The 16167-nt window shown below is 37.1% G+C and overlaps 1 protein-coding gene across 4 annotated transcripts in view; it reads right to left on the reverse strand.

Moving 5' to 3' along the window:
• Window positions 1-3536: 3536 nt before the first annotated feature.
• Window positions 3537-16167, reverse strand: part of USP45 (ubiquitin specific peptidase 45) — a 50898-nt gene continuing 38267 nt past the window's right edge. For 2 of the 4 annotated variants that reach the window (XM_048937164.1, XM_048937163.1), the window contains exons 10-18: window positions 15345-15426; window positions 14251-14342; window positions 12117-12173; window positions 11205-11348; window positions 7773-8436; window positions 6678-6775; window positions 6221-6307; window positions 5605-5758; window positions 3537-4683 (exon numbers count right to left, since the gene is read on the reverse strand). In XM_048937164.1, coding sequence (XP_048793121.1) covers window positions 4550-4683; window positions 5605-5758; window positions 6221-6307; window positions 6678-6775; window positions 7773-8436; window positions 11205-11348; window positions 12117-12173; window positions 14251-14342; window positions 15345-15426 — 1512 coding nt within the window. In that variant the 3' untranslated portion in view covers window positions 3537-4549. Of the gene's footprint in view, window positions 4684-5604; window positions 5759-6220; window positions 6308-6677; window positions 6776-7772; window positions 8437-11204; window positions 11349-12116; window positions 12174-14250; window positions 14343-15344; window positions 15427-16167 lie in introns of those variants that run through there. The other 2 variants (XM_048937165.1, XM_048937166.1) reach the window with 2 other exon arrangements.

Genomic DNA, 16167 nt, shown 5'->3' on the forward strand with positions numbered 1-16167 from the left:
GGTTGCCCAAGGAGGTTGTGGATGCCCCATCCCTGGAGGCATTCAAGGCCAGGCTGGATGAGGCTCTGGGCAGCCTGGTCTGGTGGTTGGCAACCCTGCACACAGCAGGAGGTTGAAACTGGATGATCATTGTGGTCCTTTTCAACCCAGGCCATTCTATGATTCTATGAAGGTCTTCATACAAACACACGTGTACAGGGCTTAGCAAAAACCAGCTATTGACAACTGAGGAATATAAAACCTGCTGTAAAAAGCAAAGCAAAGCAAACCTGCTGTAAAAGTGTCTTGTGAAATACGCTATCATTTATTTTTAGCTAAAATTTGATTTGCTGATGTTTGCCAACATAGAAATCGTATTCTAATGCTTTGTCCTTTAAGATGTCTTTAGTACATCTTAAATGATCTCCTAAGAATTTTCTCAGTTTGTTACCAATAAGTTCAAATAAGAATTTTGTAACATGTTATCTTGAGAACAGTCGCCTGAGTTTCATGTCCCTTCATGATTCAGTTTTTAGTATGAAAAAAAGAAGTCCAAAGAGAAGCAGTTGGTGGTTAAGGCATCTTAGCCCTTTAATGAATTTATAAACCAGTCTCACCTGCTACTACTTGAAATCCAGAAGCAAGAGCACTTCATTGATGCACACTGAAAGGTGCAGATGGGAATAGGGAATAGAGGTTTGACAGACTGCAAGGATTTCATCTTCTTAACAAAGACAATTACAGTGCACATATCTTGGGCACAGAACCATAGGGCTTTTTGTTTGTTTGCCTTCCCCTCATCCTTTCTTTTTCCTTCACAGTGTATTTGTAGGACATTCTCAGAACAGGCTAATACAGGCATTATGTCTGCATATATATTGGTGTTAGTGTAATTCTTTTTGTCACCTTTAGCCAAATACAGTAAATGGCATACAGTGCCAAAGACATCTGTATTGATGCCTCATCACTGGAGAAACTTTTGTAGGTGCTCCAGTTGCTCTGAGTGCAACTCACACGTTCCTCCTAAATTAAGTTTTCTTACTGAAGGGTGGGCAGTTACTTACTTTGCTTTTCTCCTCACTGGTTTGAAGGCAGTGTTGTGTGAGTGATCAGCTGCTTGAGAGTCAGCTTATCTCAGATAACTGTGCTGCTGCCTATAGATAGAACCAGTATAGCAGCAGGGAGAGGCAAGATCACAGTTAAGAGTACCTCTTCCAATAGGAGTTTTGCTAATTCAAGGTATCCAGGTGATGAGTAGGAAGCATTGTTTTATGGTTAGGGATGGATGAAGGAAAAGTCACTGACGCAGAGGCTAATTGAAATGCCAAAATATAAAGAACAAGTGAAGCTGATGAAGACAGTGGTGCAAAGGGAAGGATGAGACAAAGAGAAAGAACTTTCTAAGCTATTCCAAATAAGGAAGAAGGCTGCTGCTGTGCCCAGGAAAAAAAAAAGGTATGGTGTATCTCCTGGAAGAGCAGATGTTGGAGGCTTCAAAAGGTTTTTTTTGTACTCATAACAGGAAAAGATTGCATGAAAGGAAGAATAGTTAAATTCTGAAAACCCGTGGCTTTTCAGTAGTGTGCACACATCTGTCAGTTTAGGAAACTGTTTCCTAGGCTTTGAAAATAGGCTCTAGAATCATGGTTAGCGTTTTAATAAACATAGGATGTCCATCTCCATTTTCCAGGAGAGCTGTGAACTTCTGCAGTTCCTAAGAAAGAACTGTAACAGGTCTTCAGAGTGCAGATTTATGTATAACCATTTGCTATGCAGCCAAATTCCAGTCTTGAAGGATACTCTAACAGAGACTTGAACATGAACTTGCACATCTTTTCTATTCTCTAGCATTCTCTTGAGTCATGAATTCTTCATTCTAATATCCACTGACTTATTTTTACAGAATGTTTTCTTCTACAATATTTTCACATTTGTTCCCAACTCTGAAATGACTGGGGCTGCTGCTAAAAGTGCTTTTTTTTTTCAACTGAAAAAGCTTCAGTGGCCGTTTTTGTTAAAAGTGCTGATTTTTTTAATGTCTCACAGAATCACAGAATGGCCCGTGTTGGAAGGGACCTCAAGGATCATTAATTTCCAATCCCCCCCCAATCCCCCACCAATCTCCCCATTTAATACCAGGCCAGGGAAGGTTGGTCTCTTTCCCACCACGTTCTATAAAACACCCGAATAGAAAGAAAACGTTCTCTAGATGTTATTGAGGAAATCATCCTGTCAGCATATTTCCTGGCATCCTAATCACTTGGGAAGATTTCATCAGTTCAAACAGCAGTGAACCTTGGTTAAAAGGAAGCAAAGATTGCCTCAATGAAAGCTTCCCAAAAATACCACTAAAAAGGAAAATACAGCCTAAGAAAACCTTGTTCTGCTGCTTCTCTCTTAGTTCTGCCCTCTACAGAACTAGTTCTAGGTTAAAAAATAGGACATTGCTATAGGTACATATTTAAGTTCGGTAATTATACACAGTCAGAAGTCAGCAAGACCTCGAAGTTCAGGACCTCATCTAGTCAGCCTCTGCTTTAAGATGGGTCTAATATACCCCATCTGTGGTCTCTAAGTAAGACTGAGTCACAGAAGTGAAATTTAGTGTCTAGTTGCTGCAATTCTTGCTCAAAAATATTTCTGAGTTTTGATCAACTTCAGGAAAAGAGGAGGAAGGTGGGTGGAGGGAGAGGTAAAAGAGAACATTTCAACCAACTCCAGTTTAAACTTTGTTGTGTTGTTTCTTTGTTTGTTTTTCTGTTTTAGTGTAGACACAGATTGAGATGTGTTTAGTTGGAATACAGATAGCTAAACCTGTCTGCTTAGTTTCTCTTTTGGGTAAATTGAGACAATTTTAATTGGTAAAGATAAAAAAATGACCGAGGTGACCAAGATGTACAGCCTAATTTTGACCTAGCTACAGTAATTTTTCGTTTGAAAGCCTGAGTGACCAGAAGCTCATTCTGTCTGTCTGGACAGTTAGCTCTTAATGCCTGCAAAAACACTGTGGTTATAAAATACACCTCAGCAGTTTTGATTGAGCAAATCTGTTATCTTCTTGGGCAAAGAGGTGAATGCAAGTGGAATGCAGCTCTGAAACAGAACTAGAGAATAGAAAAGATACGCGAGTATGATAAAACATAACAGAGATGGTAAAAGGAACAGCAAGCTTCTTCACAGCAAAACATTTCTATAAATGAAAACAGTAAACAGAAATAAATGCAGGTTTTTCTCTACCGAACTGCAAGCTCAACCAGACATGTAATAATTATAGAAGCAAATTGTATTTAAGCAACTACTTATTGAATAAATAATTACATAGCTTCAAAATCACCATCAGATTTTGACCTTAAACGGTATCTAGCTGGGATGGAAATGAGAAATTACTGAAAGAAGTAACATCACAGACTGGGCAGTCAAAATAATGGACACAAGCCAGCCTACAGTAGCAAGTTCTGCAGCTAGGAAACCTGCTGCCCTCCAGGGATGGCACAGGGAAGTCCAGAGATGCATCAGAAGGCACAAGTCATCATTTACTGTCCAACTCACACACACAGTGCAAAAATAATTTATAGTTTATTACTCCCCATGAGAAAAATATTCAGGAACAGATAAACAAATTAATGTTTGGAACCAGGAGTAACAGAAATATCCAGTTACACTTAAACCCCATACATATTCATACACAAGCTCATCATACGCTGTACATCTGTCACAATCATGAATTTGAAAATTTACTAAATACAGAAGTGTTTGCAATTCCTTCCTATCCTAATAGGTAAAATGACAACATATATTGATGGGTTTATGGTGTGCATATATACAGGTATATATTTGTCTGAGAGAATATATACATGCACACCACAGTATATATTTACATTGAAACAGGAGTACACGGCTCTACCAGCACTTGTTGGAGACAGCTGAACAGGTGTTAACTACCTACACTGTCACACTGCAGAAGCAATATTTTAATACTTTCCCAACCCATTTCCAACAACACATTGGGAAAGTGCACTGCAGCATTACCCAGAGACATCTATTGTTGTTCTGTTCTGGAAACACTGCTTCCCAAATTACTACATCTGCAGGCTACACGCTTTGACATGTACTTGTTTGCAGAAATCCTAACAGCAGACATCCAACCCAGGGATGGGAAGGATAAAGACTCAATTGAAAAGCAGTTCAAGTACTTTATATTGTTACTGTACAGCAGCAAATCCAGGCACTTAACACTATCAGCATTTTTATTCTTACCTGTTCTAGAACTATGGGTGAAAGCTTATCTTTGTTAAAATCAGCAACAAAAGTTTCCACTGACCTCACTAGGATGGAACATCATCTTACATTCTAACTGTAAAATTAAAATGTGTGACAAAGTGCATATTTTAAAGGAACCATTCAGATATTTATAATAGCTTGACTGAATTTCAGAGCCAACATATGGTAAATTCTATGCAAGATAAAGGCACAATATTTACAGGTACTCTTTCTACTGCAGCTTTAAATTAGAAACTAAATAACCACTACAGTTGTTAGTTGGTTTTTTTTATAATTAAACTGTTGAGAATTATATCAGTAATCTTTCATAAAAAAGCAGATATGCTTGTGCATTTAGTACTCGTGATTCTGGAACCATCTGAACGTGGGCATCGCTAACATACACCCACTGTCCTGCTGATGCTCCCATGGCTTCTTTTAAACCTGAAATGCAACAGCGAAGGAAGTCACATTCGTTGTCTTTCACATCATCATTGAACAAAAGCAATGGATGTTTCAAAAAGCAATAAAAAAAAAATCACATTTCAAAAGCTGATCAGTGTGAAACTAACAGGACAGAAAAGACATAATCAGTTCTAGTAATTACTGCATGGGAAGCCTCAGACTGAGGGAGACTTGTTCCAAGGATTATTTTGAAACACTGTGCTTGTGGGAAATGAGCTTCAAATGTGAAGTGATAATACCCAGGATAGACAAAGCGTGTGCTTGGTTCTTGCTCCCTTGTGAAGGGAAACAATACATACATTTAACATACTCTGATAACTCAACATTGTCTCTGCAAATCATTCACTAACAGGTTGTATCCTAGAATCTTATTTCACTCTGCATGACCAACGCATCAAAAAGAACTGGCATGCTCTTCGCCAAATAGCACGAGAAGCCTTACAAGGAAAGATATCTTGCTCCTCACATTTAATCGGAATATTCCAGATTTTTAAGCATTAAAAAATACCAATTCTTAACAGATGGGTAAGATGAGTAAAAATGTATATTAAAAAAAAAAAAATTAAATTGTTGTGGATTTGACTCTTACACGAGAAACACCAAATCTATCAAATATTTACAAATTAGAAGGCAGTGCTATGTACTGCTTTGACTAGGAAGAATAGGAGCATTTTCCATCAATTCTCTGTTTAATAACTGAACCAAAATTCTGTTGTTTACTCAGCTGTGTGTAGGTTTGATATAGAAGCAGGTCATGCATCACGTGTACCAGAAAAAAACACAATTATTTGTAGGGCCCAAAAAATAACATTCTGAGCTAAAACAGTTCAAAATCTTAATGAAAAGAAGCTGGCTTTACTCATAGGAAGGAAGGAAGGAAGGAAGTTCTGTTGTACATACCTAGAACGTTTTTTGTGGAGGAAATATGTTCCAGTAATTTCTTGGAGGGCGTTCTGACTTTCACATAAGCTGCATAATGACCGCCTCTCATCGACCCACTGTGCTCCACTATTCCATAAAGGCTGTACAGCACTCTTGCACCATCTGTAACGTTCTGTATTCCCAGAAACACAGAAAACAACAACGAATTATTTCACAGTAAATATCACAAATATCTTCATTACCTTTCAGCAGTATTACTTTAAAAAAACAGATCGACATCTCCAGCATTTCCAGTGATGAAACACATCTATTAAAAATACTCATGAGTCTGTTAACTGAATTCAGTTGCCATGGAAGCAGCAGTATCTGTCCTTAACACCATTAGAGACACTAAAACCATCAGGGCAGCACAGCTTAAGCAGCATTAGTTAACATTCACACTACTCATTGATATGAATGGAATTTCAGTCAGCTAACATTCTGAGTACACTGCTTGAAAACACTGCCTGTAATTTCTATGGGAAAGGAAGAATAATCATCATCATCATCTTCATTATAATCAATTCAGTTAACTTGTGCTCAGGGAAATAGCAACTGTTAGAAGCACAATAAAAACTGAGATTGAAATGCATACCTTACAAGAAGCAGAACAAAATGGTGCTAGGTCTAAAATCAGTGGGAAATCCACGTGCCTATTTACTTTCCGTAGACTCAAACCAGCCTTTAACAAAGAGAAAAAAAGACTGTATGATAAATACTTTGACTAGGAAGCTTTTTAAAGCTGATATGTATTATTATGTTATTAAAATAAACCAAACCAAGAATCAGATTTGAACTTATTGAAACATTCTCCATTATGTCTTTAATATACTGCATGCTACACACAAGTATGACAGACACACAAAAGGTTTCCCTGGATACATCTGAATAGCTAAATGCACTCTGAAGGTATCAGAGATTTAAAAAACCACAAGCATGTTTCAGAACAGTCTTTCATTAAAAAAAAACAAACATTAAAATGCACAGTGACACTTAAATAGTTGCTCATCCACCAGAACAGCAGAGGAATAGAAGAGGTTTGGGCATTTTACCTGGTGGAATCTTTTCAGATGGAGAATAAGAATAGCAGGAACCGAAGAAATCAGTAGCTGTTTCCGAGCATTCGTGTAGACACCTTCCATTTTCTTTTCTGTATTTATGAACATCACAAGAACTTGTGAAGTGAGGACAATCACACAGAACTTTTTCTTTTTTTAATTTCTGACAGAAGAACAGATTTATGTTGCAATGACTTTATACATGTGTATGTTTTCCAACAGAAATTTTGTGGAGTAACAGAAAAATACTTTCTCATTCTTCTTGTTTTCAATAGAAAAACCTACCAAGCCTGAGCATTACTCTGATCTGCCTGACACAAATCAGACCCAAAACCAGAAGCACGTTCAGTACGTAGGGCACTGTGTACACTGAGATACAGCATCTGCTGCCATAATCCTACAGCTTTCCTACGGAAAGCATTTCACCTGAAATGAACAGACAATCACTGGGACAATAAATGCAAAGCTCAGGTCTCTTCATCCATGCCAAAGTCCTAGCCACTAAGCTAGAGATTACTTTTCCATTCTTCACTGAAAGCACACACTTTGTGCTTATCTTTGAGAAGGGTCTGAAGAGAGGAGGTCCACTTCAGGATGCCTCCTAACCTGCTGCCTTGACCACACAGGATTGGCAGCTGTGGCCTGTGCTGCAGTGGGAACTGAATGGGGGCTCTCACGGAAAGCATCTCTGCTGTTAGCTACAGATTAAGAAGAGAACATGTCACCAGCACTTTTTTTTCCCCTGAAAAAATAATTAACATGCTTGAAGTAAAATATTTCAACTGCAGAATAAATGCTAAATTACACCTACAGCTACGTTCTAATATTTGCATTTTCTGCTTAGCCACAAGGAGGAAGCCCATGGTGGAAAAATGAAACATCAGAGGTTGCACAGGTTTTGACAGAAAATTTTGTACAGTGATTCACAGAAATACAGAATGGCCTGGGGTTGGAAGGGACCTCAAAGATCATCAAGTTCCAACCCCCCTGCCACAGGGAGACCCACCAACCTCCAGATTTAGTAGAGGACCAGGCTGCCCAGGGCCCAATCCAACCTGGTCGTGAAATGCTCACATATTAGCATGTTACCTGAGGAGTTGGATTTCTTCTGATACTTCTGTTTCCTTTCTGTGCAGCTCTCACACAAAAGCTTGTTGTTCCCCATTAACAGCTCTACAGAGGTAAACTGGTAAAGGCAGGACTGGACAGAACACTCCTTGGAGCTAGTTATATAGCTCTGGGAAAGTGTCTGAAAAGCGTTCTGAGGGTTTGAGGACAATGAGGACTTGTCTGCTGAGAACATGGAATTATTCGATAAACCTGGATCACCAAAGCTTGACTTTTCATCTTCGTTTATAGTATCACAGAAACTGAGTTTGGATATGGCACTGGAAATCTTCTCATCGTTACTGTCACTTGGTTTGGTGTGTGGCATTTTAACACTGATGTGGTTGACATGCAAAGCAGATGTGTTGCTGCATGAGCTAAAAGCTGTTTGCTTAGAAGCACTTTCACTTTCAGAGGCTTCACTGTCTGCATCAAAGCTGCTTTCAGAACGGCTGGCTTCCTTCTCGCTGCCCTCTGTCTGACTCCCATTCATGGCAGACTCCACAGTTGTGTCTTTGGAGTACAGCACACTAGAGCTATCTTCCAGTTCTGGCTTTTTGGATCTTTCCTGAATGATAACAGGGCTTCTTTCTTCTTCATTAGAGGAAGCTTTTCTGGCAAGCCTTCTCTCCTGGTTCAACTGATTCTGTAAATTATGGCATTTTAGTAGTACACAGGAGAAACAGAAAACATACCTGTGATCTAAAACAACTTTTAAGAGATGACATATTAAAGCAAATGAAATCTAGTATTTTATCTTCTCCATCTTTCACGTGCTTAAGCTACTTGATCTCCTTAAGATCCGTTTAAACTAATATAGGATTAGAAACCTCCATACCAGTCAACTATGACCATTATACTTACTGTGAAATCAATACCTCCTACAATTACAGTGACAGCTGTGGATGGCACATGTGAAGCAGTATTCCTTTAATCTAACTTAAGCTTCTAAAAGGTTCTCATGATTAAGCTGGTCTTTCACTAGAGGCCTTAGCTGATGAGCACCTACAGAAGAGAATTCACTTCACCTTGCAGACACTTGTCTTAGAATTAAATAATCTCTAGCAATGTGTTTCTTTACTTGTATATTTTACTTTGTCTGAAGCTGATTTTTTTTTTTGTATTGCAAGAAGAAAAAGCTTTGCTGTCAAAAGAAGACTACTATAGGTTTAGAAGTACTTTAAGCTGCCATAATCTGAAGTTATTTGCAATTCTTTCTTTAATTTGGCTTGTTTCCTAAAGAAATGAGTATTTTTCCTTCCATTGCCTTCCATAGACAGAACAAACAACAGAAAGTAAATTTCATGGTCTGCTTCCATAACAGGGAGGCTAAGTGGACAGAAATACCTTCTGCACACTTGGTCATGGGCCTAAGTAGCAGTAAGGATATAATTATAGACATGACTTTATGTTTAGAATTTCCTACTATCTTTAGAATCACTGAATCACAGAACCGTTCGGGTTGGAAGGGATCTTAAAGACCATCCATTTTCAATCCCCTGCTATGGGCAGGGACATCACCACCATCAGGCTGCCCAGAGCCCCATCCCAGCCAGCCTTGAATGCCTCCAGGGATGGGGCACCAACCGCTTCTCTGGGCAGCCTGTGCCAGCACACCTCCTTCTGAGTGAAAAATGTCTTCCTTATATCCAATCTAAATTGACTCTTTCAGTTTAAAACTGTTGCCAGGTATATTCCAATTTAGTAGAGATGACTTCTGGACTGCCTTTGTTACCTATATATGTAAATGTTGAAGTTTCAGATCCCACTTTGAGTCACAGGTACCAACATATTGGGAACCACAGTTAAGCGCCTAACTTGAAGCCTTATAAGATCTTTATCTTAAGACTATTCCTTAAATATATTCACAAGGAATCTTCAACGGTTACTTAAGTTCATCCTTAAAGCTTAAAACTAAGTCCAAATGAAGTCAACATAAAAGGCAAATAATATTTATAAATATTTTTCCAAGTAGGGCTTAAAATCACACTGAACACTACTTCGTAATTCAAGCCCTTAAACTTAAAAGCAAGTAGCAGTGTTTAGCAAATTAGAGTAAAATCCAGATGAAGAAGTCATTAAAACCCCCAAACACAACCGTCTGCTAGGACTACTTGTCTCTGCTGTGCTTACTTTCTTTGTAGAGAGGAGGGAGAGAAACTTGTCAGAAATTACTGATAGTGCTCAACTCCCTTAACTTTTAAAATCGTGAAGCTCCTCGCTTCAGAAAGAAAACATAACAACCAATGTTCAGATACTCTGTTACCTGCACAAACACCCACTGGACACTTGGATTTTCACAAGCAAACTTACAGACCAATTAACAAAAGTCACAGAATATCAATAAATGCTAACTGAATTCAACACCGCTTGGTTTAGATTAGAAATTTTAATGCTTTATTACAACAAAATTCATTCAAAAGATGAATAAAGTCATGTCAAATACACGTCCAAAAACATGGGGGAACACAGAATCACTAATCAGACAGCCATCTCATGTATCACTTTATCAATTCTTACTGAAAGCTGTTTCCTCCCTTATATTTTATTGTCTAGCCTAGTTTGTTGAATACAAACTATATTTTATTTTCTTAATTTTGGATGCCATCCAGTAGTCACATTTTTATGCAACAGCGTTAACTTTATTACTCATTCTATTTTGGAATTTTCCATGTCTCCTCTAGTATAGAATCTATTTGTCCATAATCATATATGGAATATAAGGCTTACTAATAAAAAAACAAACAAAAAAAAGAGTATTAATAAACACTGAAAGCCCTCCCCACTTCCATTAACAATGAAAGTGCACAATACTTACTACAGATTAATTTTAATCTGTAAAACAAACAGTTCTGTCCAGCTAGTGTATTTGCTTGCTGCCATCAGGAAGGACTGGACAGAGGGGCTGAACTGAACTGCTTGGGTTACTGAAGGCCAAATGCTCCATGGAAATCCCACTCTCAGCTTCCAAGAATCTCCAGAGTTGGTACTATTTTTGTTGTGCCTGTTGGCAGTTAATCCCTCCGATGGCTCCAGTACAGACCTGCCTGCCCTCTGAGCTAGTGTTACAATTCATGGCGCTGCTGCCAGAAACAAATTAGGAGGACAACAAAAGGAAAGCTGGACAGAAAATCTAAACCAACACCAACTGAAATTAAAGTGCAGATCTTTTTTTTTCTTGCGAACACAATCCTGTAATTGAAAATCTAATGGCTCTCAATGACTATACTCTCTCACATTTCTAATAGTTAGCTAAATATTTTTCAACTAATCCACGTAGTTGACATACATCAATAGCTGACATCTAGGTAAACAAACAAACAATTGCAGGTGTCAATATTCCGTCTCCTGTTGCTCTAGAAACTTCAGAACAAACTCAAAATGGCTGGCTAGTTAGAGTATTTAAGTTCTTACCTTATCTTTTGTTGAAGCATGTTTCTTGACAATTTTGGGCTGATTATTCAGTGTACTGATGGAAGAACAGGTATACTGTCCGAGATCTGCTTCATGCACACTTTTACTTTTATTTGTTCTTCCCAAAGGCACAGGTTTTGCAACCTAAGAAATTAGACAGGAATTTAGGAAAGGATATATGCCTATTCTTCATTCCTTTACGGCACAGGAGTGATTAATGTAGGTGGGTTTGTTTTCTGTACATTAGAAAACAGTAACCTGTGTTGCTATGAACCAAACTGGTGTTTGGAAACAAGTACATTTTATGAAGGACCAAATATTACATTAAATACTCCTTAAATGTATGTGAACATGCGAAGGGATGGGGAAGAACCACTCTCAATCCATCATCTTACTGCCAAATAAAAATTCCAAATCCCACACAAAAACTAAGTATATGTCCTCAAATGAATACGGCCCCTCTGCAGCTAACAAAGATATTCTGTAAACTATTTATGACAAAACACCAGAACAAGTATTTTCTAAGTTTATCCATTTTCACTCCAACTCAACTCATACATCCTGTGCATCACAACCTTGCACTTCAGTTCCCTAATTGCAAACCAGTAAGCTAGAATCTATCTTTTGGGACCTTTCTGAAGAATTTTATAATCAATTTATATGCTAAAAGTACTATTAAACTAATCTCAGATCTATATACAGTAAATAACACTGTCATTCATCCTAACCAAAAAATGACTTTTTCTCTATAAATATGTATACAAAAATCACATAACGAGCAGACAGTATGCACACGTTTATAGACAAACTTGCATTTCTAGGTTTGAAATCAGAACTGTACGTATGCATACAGAAACACCTTCATAAAGCAATCCAGTGAAAACAACAGTTATCATGTATTCTGTATCTTACCCTCTCCTCTATTATAGGAAGTGAAAGATCAATGAAAGGTTCTTTTACTGTTGAAATCTTGAAGAAAAAGAGAAAAAGTACATTGAGTGCAAAGAACTACGCACAGGTTCAGCACATACCTTTTTTTTTTTCAAACTAAATTATTATCTGAAACTACACAACAAGCTAATCACTTACAAGCTGTATCAAACTACAATGAAGAACTTCCCACAAGCTTTTTTCCTATCTTTTAGAATTTTCAAATAGTTCTTATTTTCTTTCTAACACAGCATGGAATTCCAACACACAGACACAAAGGCAAGGCCATTCCTCTAGGCACAAGCCACACCTAGAAGCACTGTGATGCTCAGATTCTCTGAACTCCAGACAGATTTTCAACTCATGTGGGTCTTCTAGATGGATCACAACTTTATGGACAGCAGAAACAGCAAATCCAGTAGAATTCGGAAGAAAAACTAACTTTAATGCATTTCCTGAACCTGGACATTTCTGTGCAGGCACTGATCTTGTATGTTGTTCAGCAGCAAGAACTGGTTAATGGCAGTTAGGTGGCAAGCTGTAACCTGGCATTCACAGGGAAGATGATGTCAGGCTTATTGATTGCAGCCAAAAGTTTTATTAGAATGTTCATATTGCAACACACACTGGGAATTATCAAAATAAAGCCAATTAATGGGAAAAAGCAGTGCTTTTATTTTCAGCAAAATGCCTTATTGTCTGTTCTGCACTATTATTTTTTGCTCTATAAACCACATAAATTCTAAGCTGAAACTGGAAATATGACTTTCTGACTACAACATCCAGACCAAGCCTGTTTCTTAACCTCTCTCCCTTGCCATTCTCACATTCCTTCCAAAACTAATTTATCTTACCTCATGAAAGACTGAAAAGAAAGCCTTTAAAAAGAACATCACAGTGTGTACGTAATTACTGAACACTGTCATACCTCTAGTTACTGCCATCGTTGCCCTTCTCTGATGTCTATGACCCTATCTTCCATCTGTGACACAAGGACCAGAGGCTCCTCTTAATAAAAAGCTTACATTTATCCGTTGTGTGAGGGACTCAGCATGGTTTAAATTCCAGTAAAACAATAAATGAGGTTAGAACTGTCTTAACTGTGTTGACTTGCTGGCTGTTGAGCAATATTCAAACTAGGGTTCCTCTAGAGGCTGACTTTCCAGGAACAAGCACTAGTCAGAAAGATATTTGCCAACGCAAGCAAAGGAAAGCGACTGCTAAGCTTGTCCTCATACAGCTACCGCTAGCCAAGCCCTGAGTCCTGTGCAGGCAGAACATAAGAACCCAACAAAAATAAATGGTACACACAAAACACAGACGATGCCTATTTGGTACACAGCTGAAGTTCTTCATTGATACTAGAAGCACATTGAAGTTTAATCTGCACATCACACACAGGGAAGTTTACCTGGCACTGCAGAACTGTGCTCAAGTATTCAGATTGACTGATTTACTTAATCTCTATAATATTAAATATAATGCTTTAAACCAAACCAAACACAAATGTAGCATTAAGTTTTAAAAAGTCATGCAAGTAAGATTTTTCTTTTCCAAAGTTAAGAAAATCATAAGGATAATGGAAAGCATTTATGATGAAATGTCAGTAATATTAATTATGAAAGGAATATGCTGTTCATTAGAGATATTATGTTAATTCTAAAAAACACAAAGAAAATAAAGTAATTTTAGCATTTCCCCACTCATACTAATTCAAAGCAAGTACTTCCCATTTTTCAGGTATATCCCAGAAGACTGGGCAGGAGGTTTTATATTTTAAGATAGGTAAGCATTTTAGGAATATCAAATAAAAATTGTAGTATAACACAGATAATTACAGAATTTGGAACCTCCAGACTTAAATTAGATGCAAAATGAAGCCCACTATTTGAAACCACTTTGAATTCAAATGATCCCTCTTCTTGGGTTTGCAGAGGATAATGCTTTAAGGAAGCGTAAGTAAGTTATTATTATAAATGAGAAACTGTCAATAGTCTTGCTTTTACAGACAAACAAGCAAGTATAAAATTGTATTGCCAATTTTATACTTTCAAGACAATGTAATCAAACCAGTATGTGATCTATTCCACATCAAACCAAATTCCAAAATACCTACATTTTCACATTCCTCACACATGACAGTGCTAGTCAATTCACCAACAAAGATCCTATCTATGAAGTTCATCTTCACACCCTCTCTTCCATATGCTGAAAAAACATTGCCTTTTTTTAAATGTGAAAAATAACAGATCCAATGCCACACTATAAGTACAACAAAATTCTAAGATTTATTTTGAAAGCACAATTATTAAAGATATTCAAAAGTTTTTAAACACAACACAGTAACTAAGCCATCATATACTGTATTTCAGTATTTAAAAACATCTATTATTCAGTGATACAATTCTCTTCATATTCGCTTTCCCCACCTGCTATAACAAAATAATCATACAGTATCTCTCAAGAAGCCTTTAAATATAATCTCAGTTTTAATATATAATATATACACAGTACTGTATTGCTTTGATACAGACACTACAACAGCAGACAGGCTGTCAATTTTTCTAAACAGCCTTCAAAACTATAAAACTAAAAAAAAAAAAAAAAAAAAGCCAATAGAAAACAGGAAAAAAGAGAAAAGAATGTAGTTCTATGTCTCAACTGTTGCAGACTTGGGAAGGCCAACGTTCAAAAGAGCTTCATCATTATTTAGACTTTAATTAAGCAAAAATTATTACATTTTTTGAATATACGTAAAAGAAAAATGATTTTAAACTTGTTAAAAAAAAAAACCAAGCATTCTTTTGAAACAGCTTCCCACTTTGGTTTTGTAATCGTATTTCGTGCACTCACAGTATCAGCCACCTGATAGAAACAACTTTTGCTTATGTTAAGTGGCCTCTCTGAGCAATACAGTAACTGTGGCTATGTAACAAACAAACAGCAGGCTATTTAAGAAAGCAAAACTAGATTCTATATAACGTTACAGAAGGCACTACTAATACCGTGGAAACTTTTATTCTGGCTATAGTCTGTACATAAGATGCTCTCTATACTTTAGATATGCGCTAGGGGGCACTAGAACAACACATAATAAAACATTCTAACACTACAGTACTTTCAGACTGCTGTTTGCTATAGTTAGCTTTGAAGAAAACGGTATTTTAAAACTTCTACATTTTAAAAGTGATTCGATAAAGTGTTTCATACCTTTGACTTTTCTTCTAGTTTCTTCATCTGCTGTCTTAGTTGTTGGATTATTAAATGCTTTTAAGATACCAGTTTGTATACGCTGTAATGTAAAAGATAGCAATAGAATTTAAAAAGAAATTAGCAAGTACTTACAGTGTAAACGTTCTAAACACGATTAGTATATGATTAAAAGAAGCATAACTTATTACTGTTATTCATTAACACTGTCAAAGCTAAACAAGCTTATTAGCTTCAGTATGTAACCATTTCAAAATTTCCTCCCCGCAAAAAGGAGCAGCTGTAGAGGCTATCAACAAACAATGAGATTTTCAGTGAAAAAATGCTTTTCATTTCTTCCACAGTTGGGGGGAAAAAACCAACACCATACTGCCAGAAAAATGGTCTATTACCCATCGACTGGGATACAAAATACTTGAAGGCAGCTAAGGGCAGCTAAGAGCCTTTCAACTGCCAGTCTTCTGTGACTTTCTTCAGCCATTTATTACTTCTGTTTATTTTCTAACGCTGTACATTTCAAAGATATGTCAGAAAATCTTCAAACATACACAGAACTTTCTGTGAATTCATATAAAATTCAGCAATGCTATTAAAAAAAGATCCCAGAAAGTTACATTTTTTAAACAAGAATCAGAAAGAAATATATCCTTATTTGTGAGCAGTGGTTGCAGCTTGAAATAGGGAAGTCTTCCCATATATTTCTCAATTTGTAACTGGGATAAAGAGGTATTTTTATGAGTCATTTGGATGTGTATGCTGCTAGCACGTGCCCATATAAAATGTGCTTCTGCCCATCCTGTGATGAGCTGTGAAGAGGGAAGGA

Source organism: Lagopus muta, chromosome 2, assembly GCF_023343835.1.
Source record: "Lagopus muta isolate bLagMut1 chromosome 2, bLagMut1 primary, whole genome shotgun sequence".
NCBI classification, from domain to species: domain Eukaryota; kingdom Metazoa; phylum Chordata; class Aves; order Galliformes; family Phasianidae; genus Lagopus; species Lagopus muta.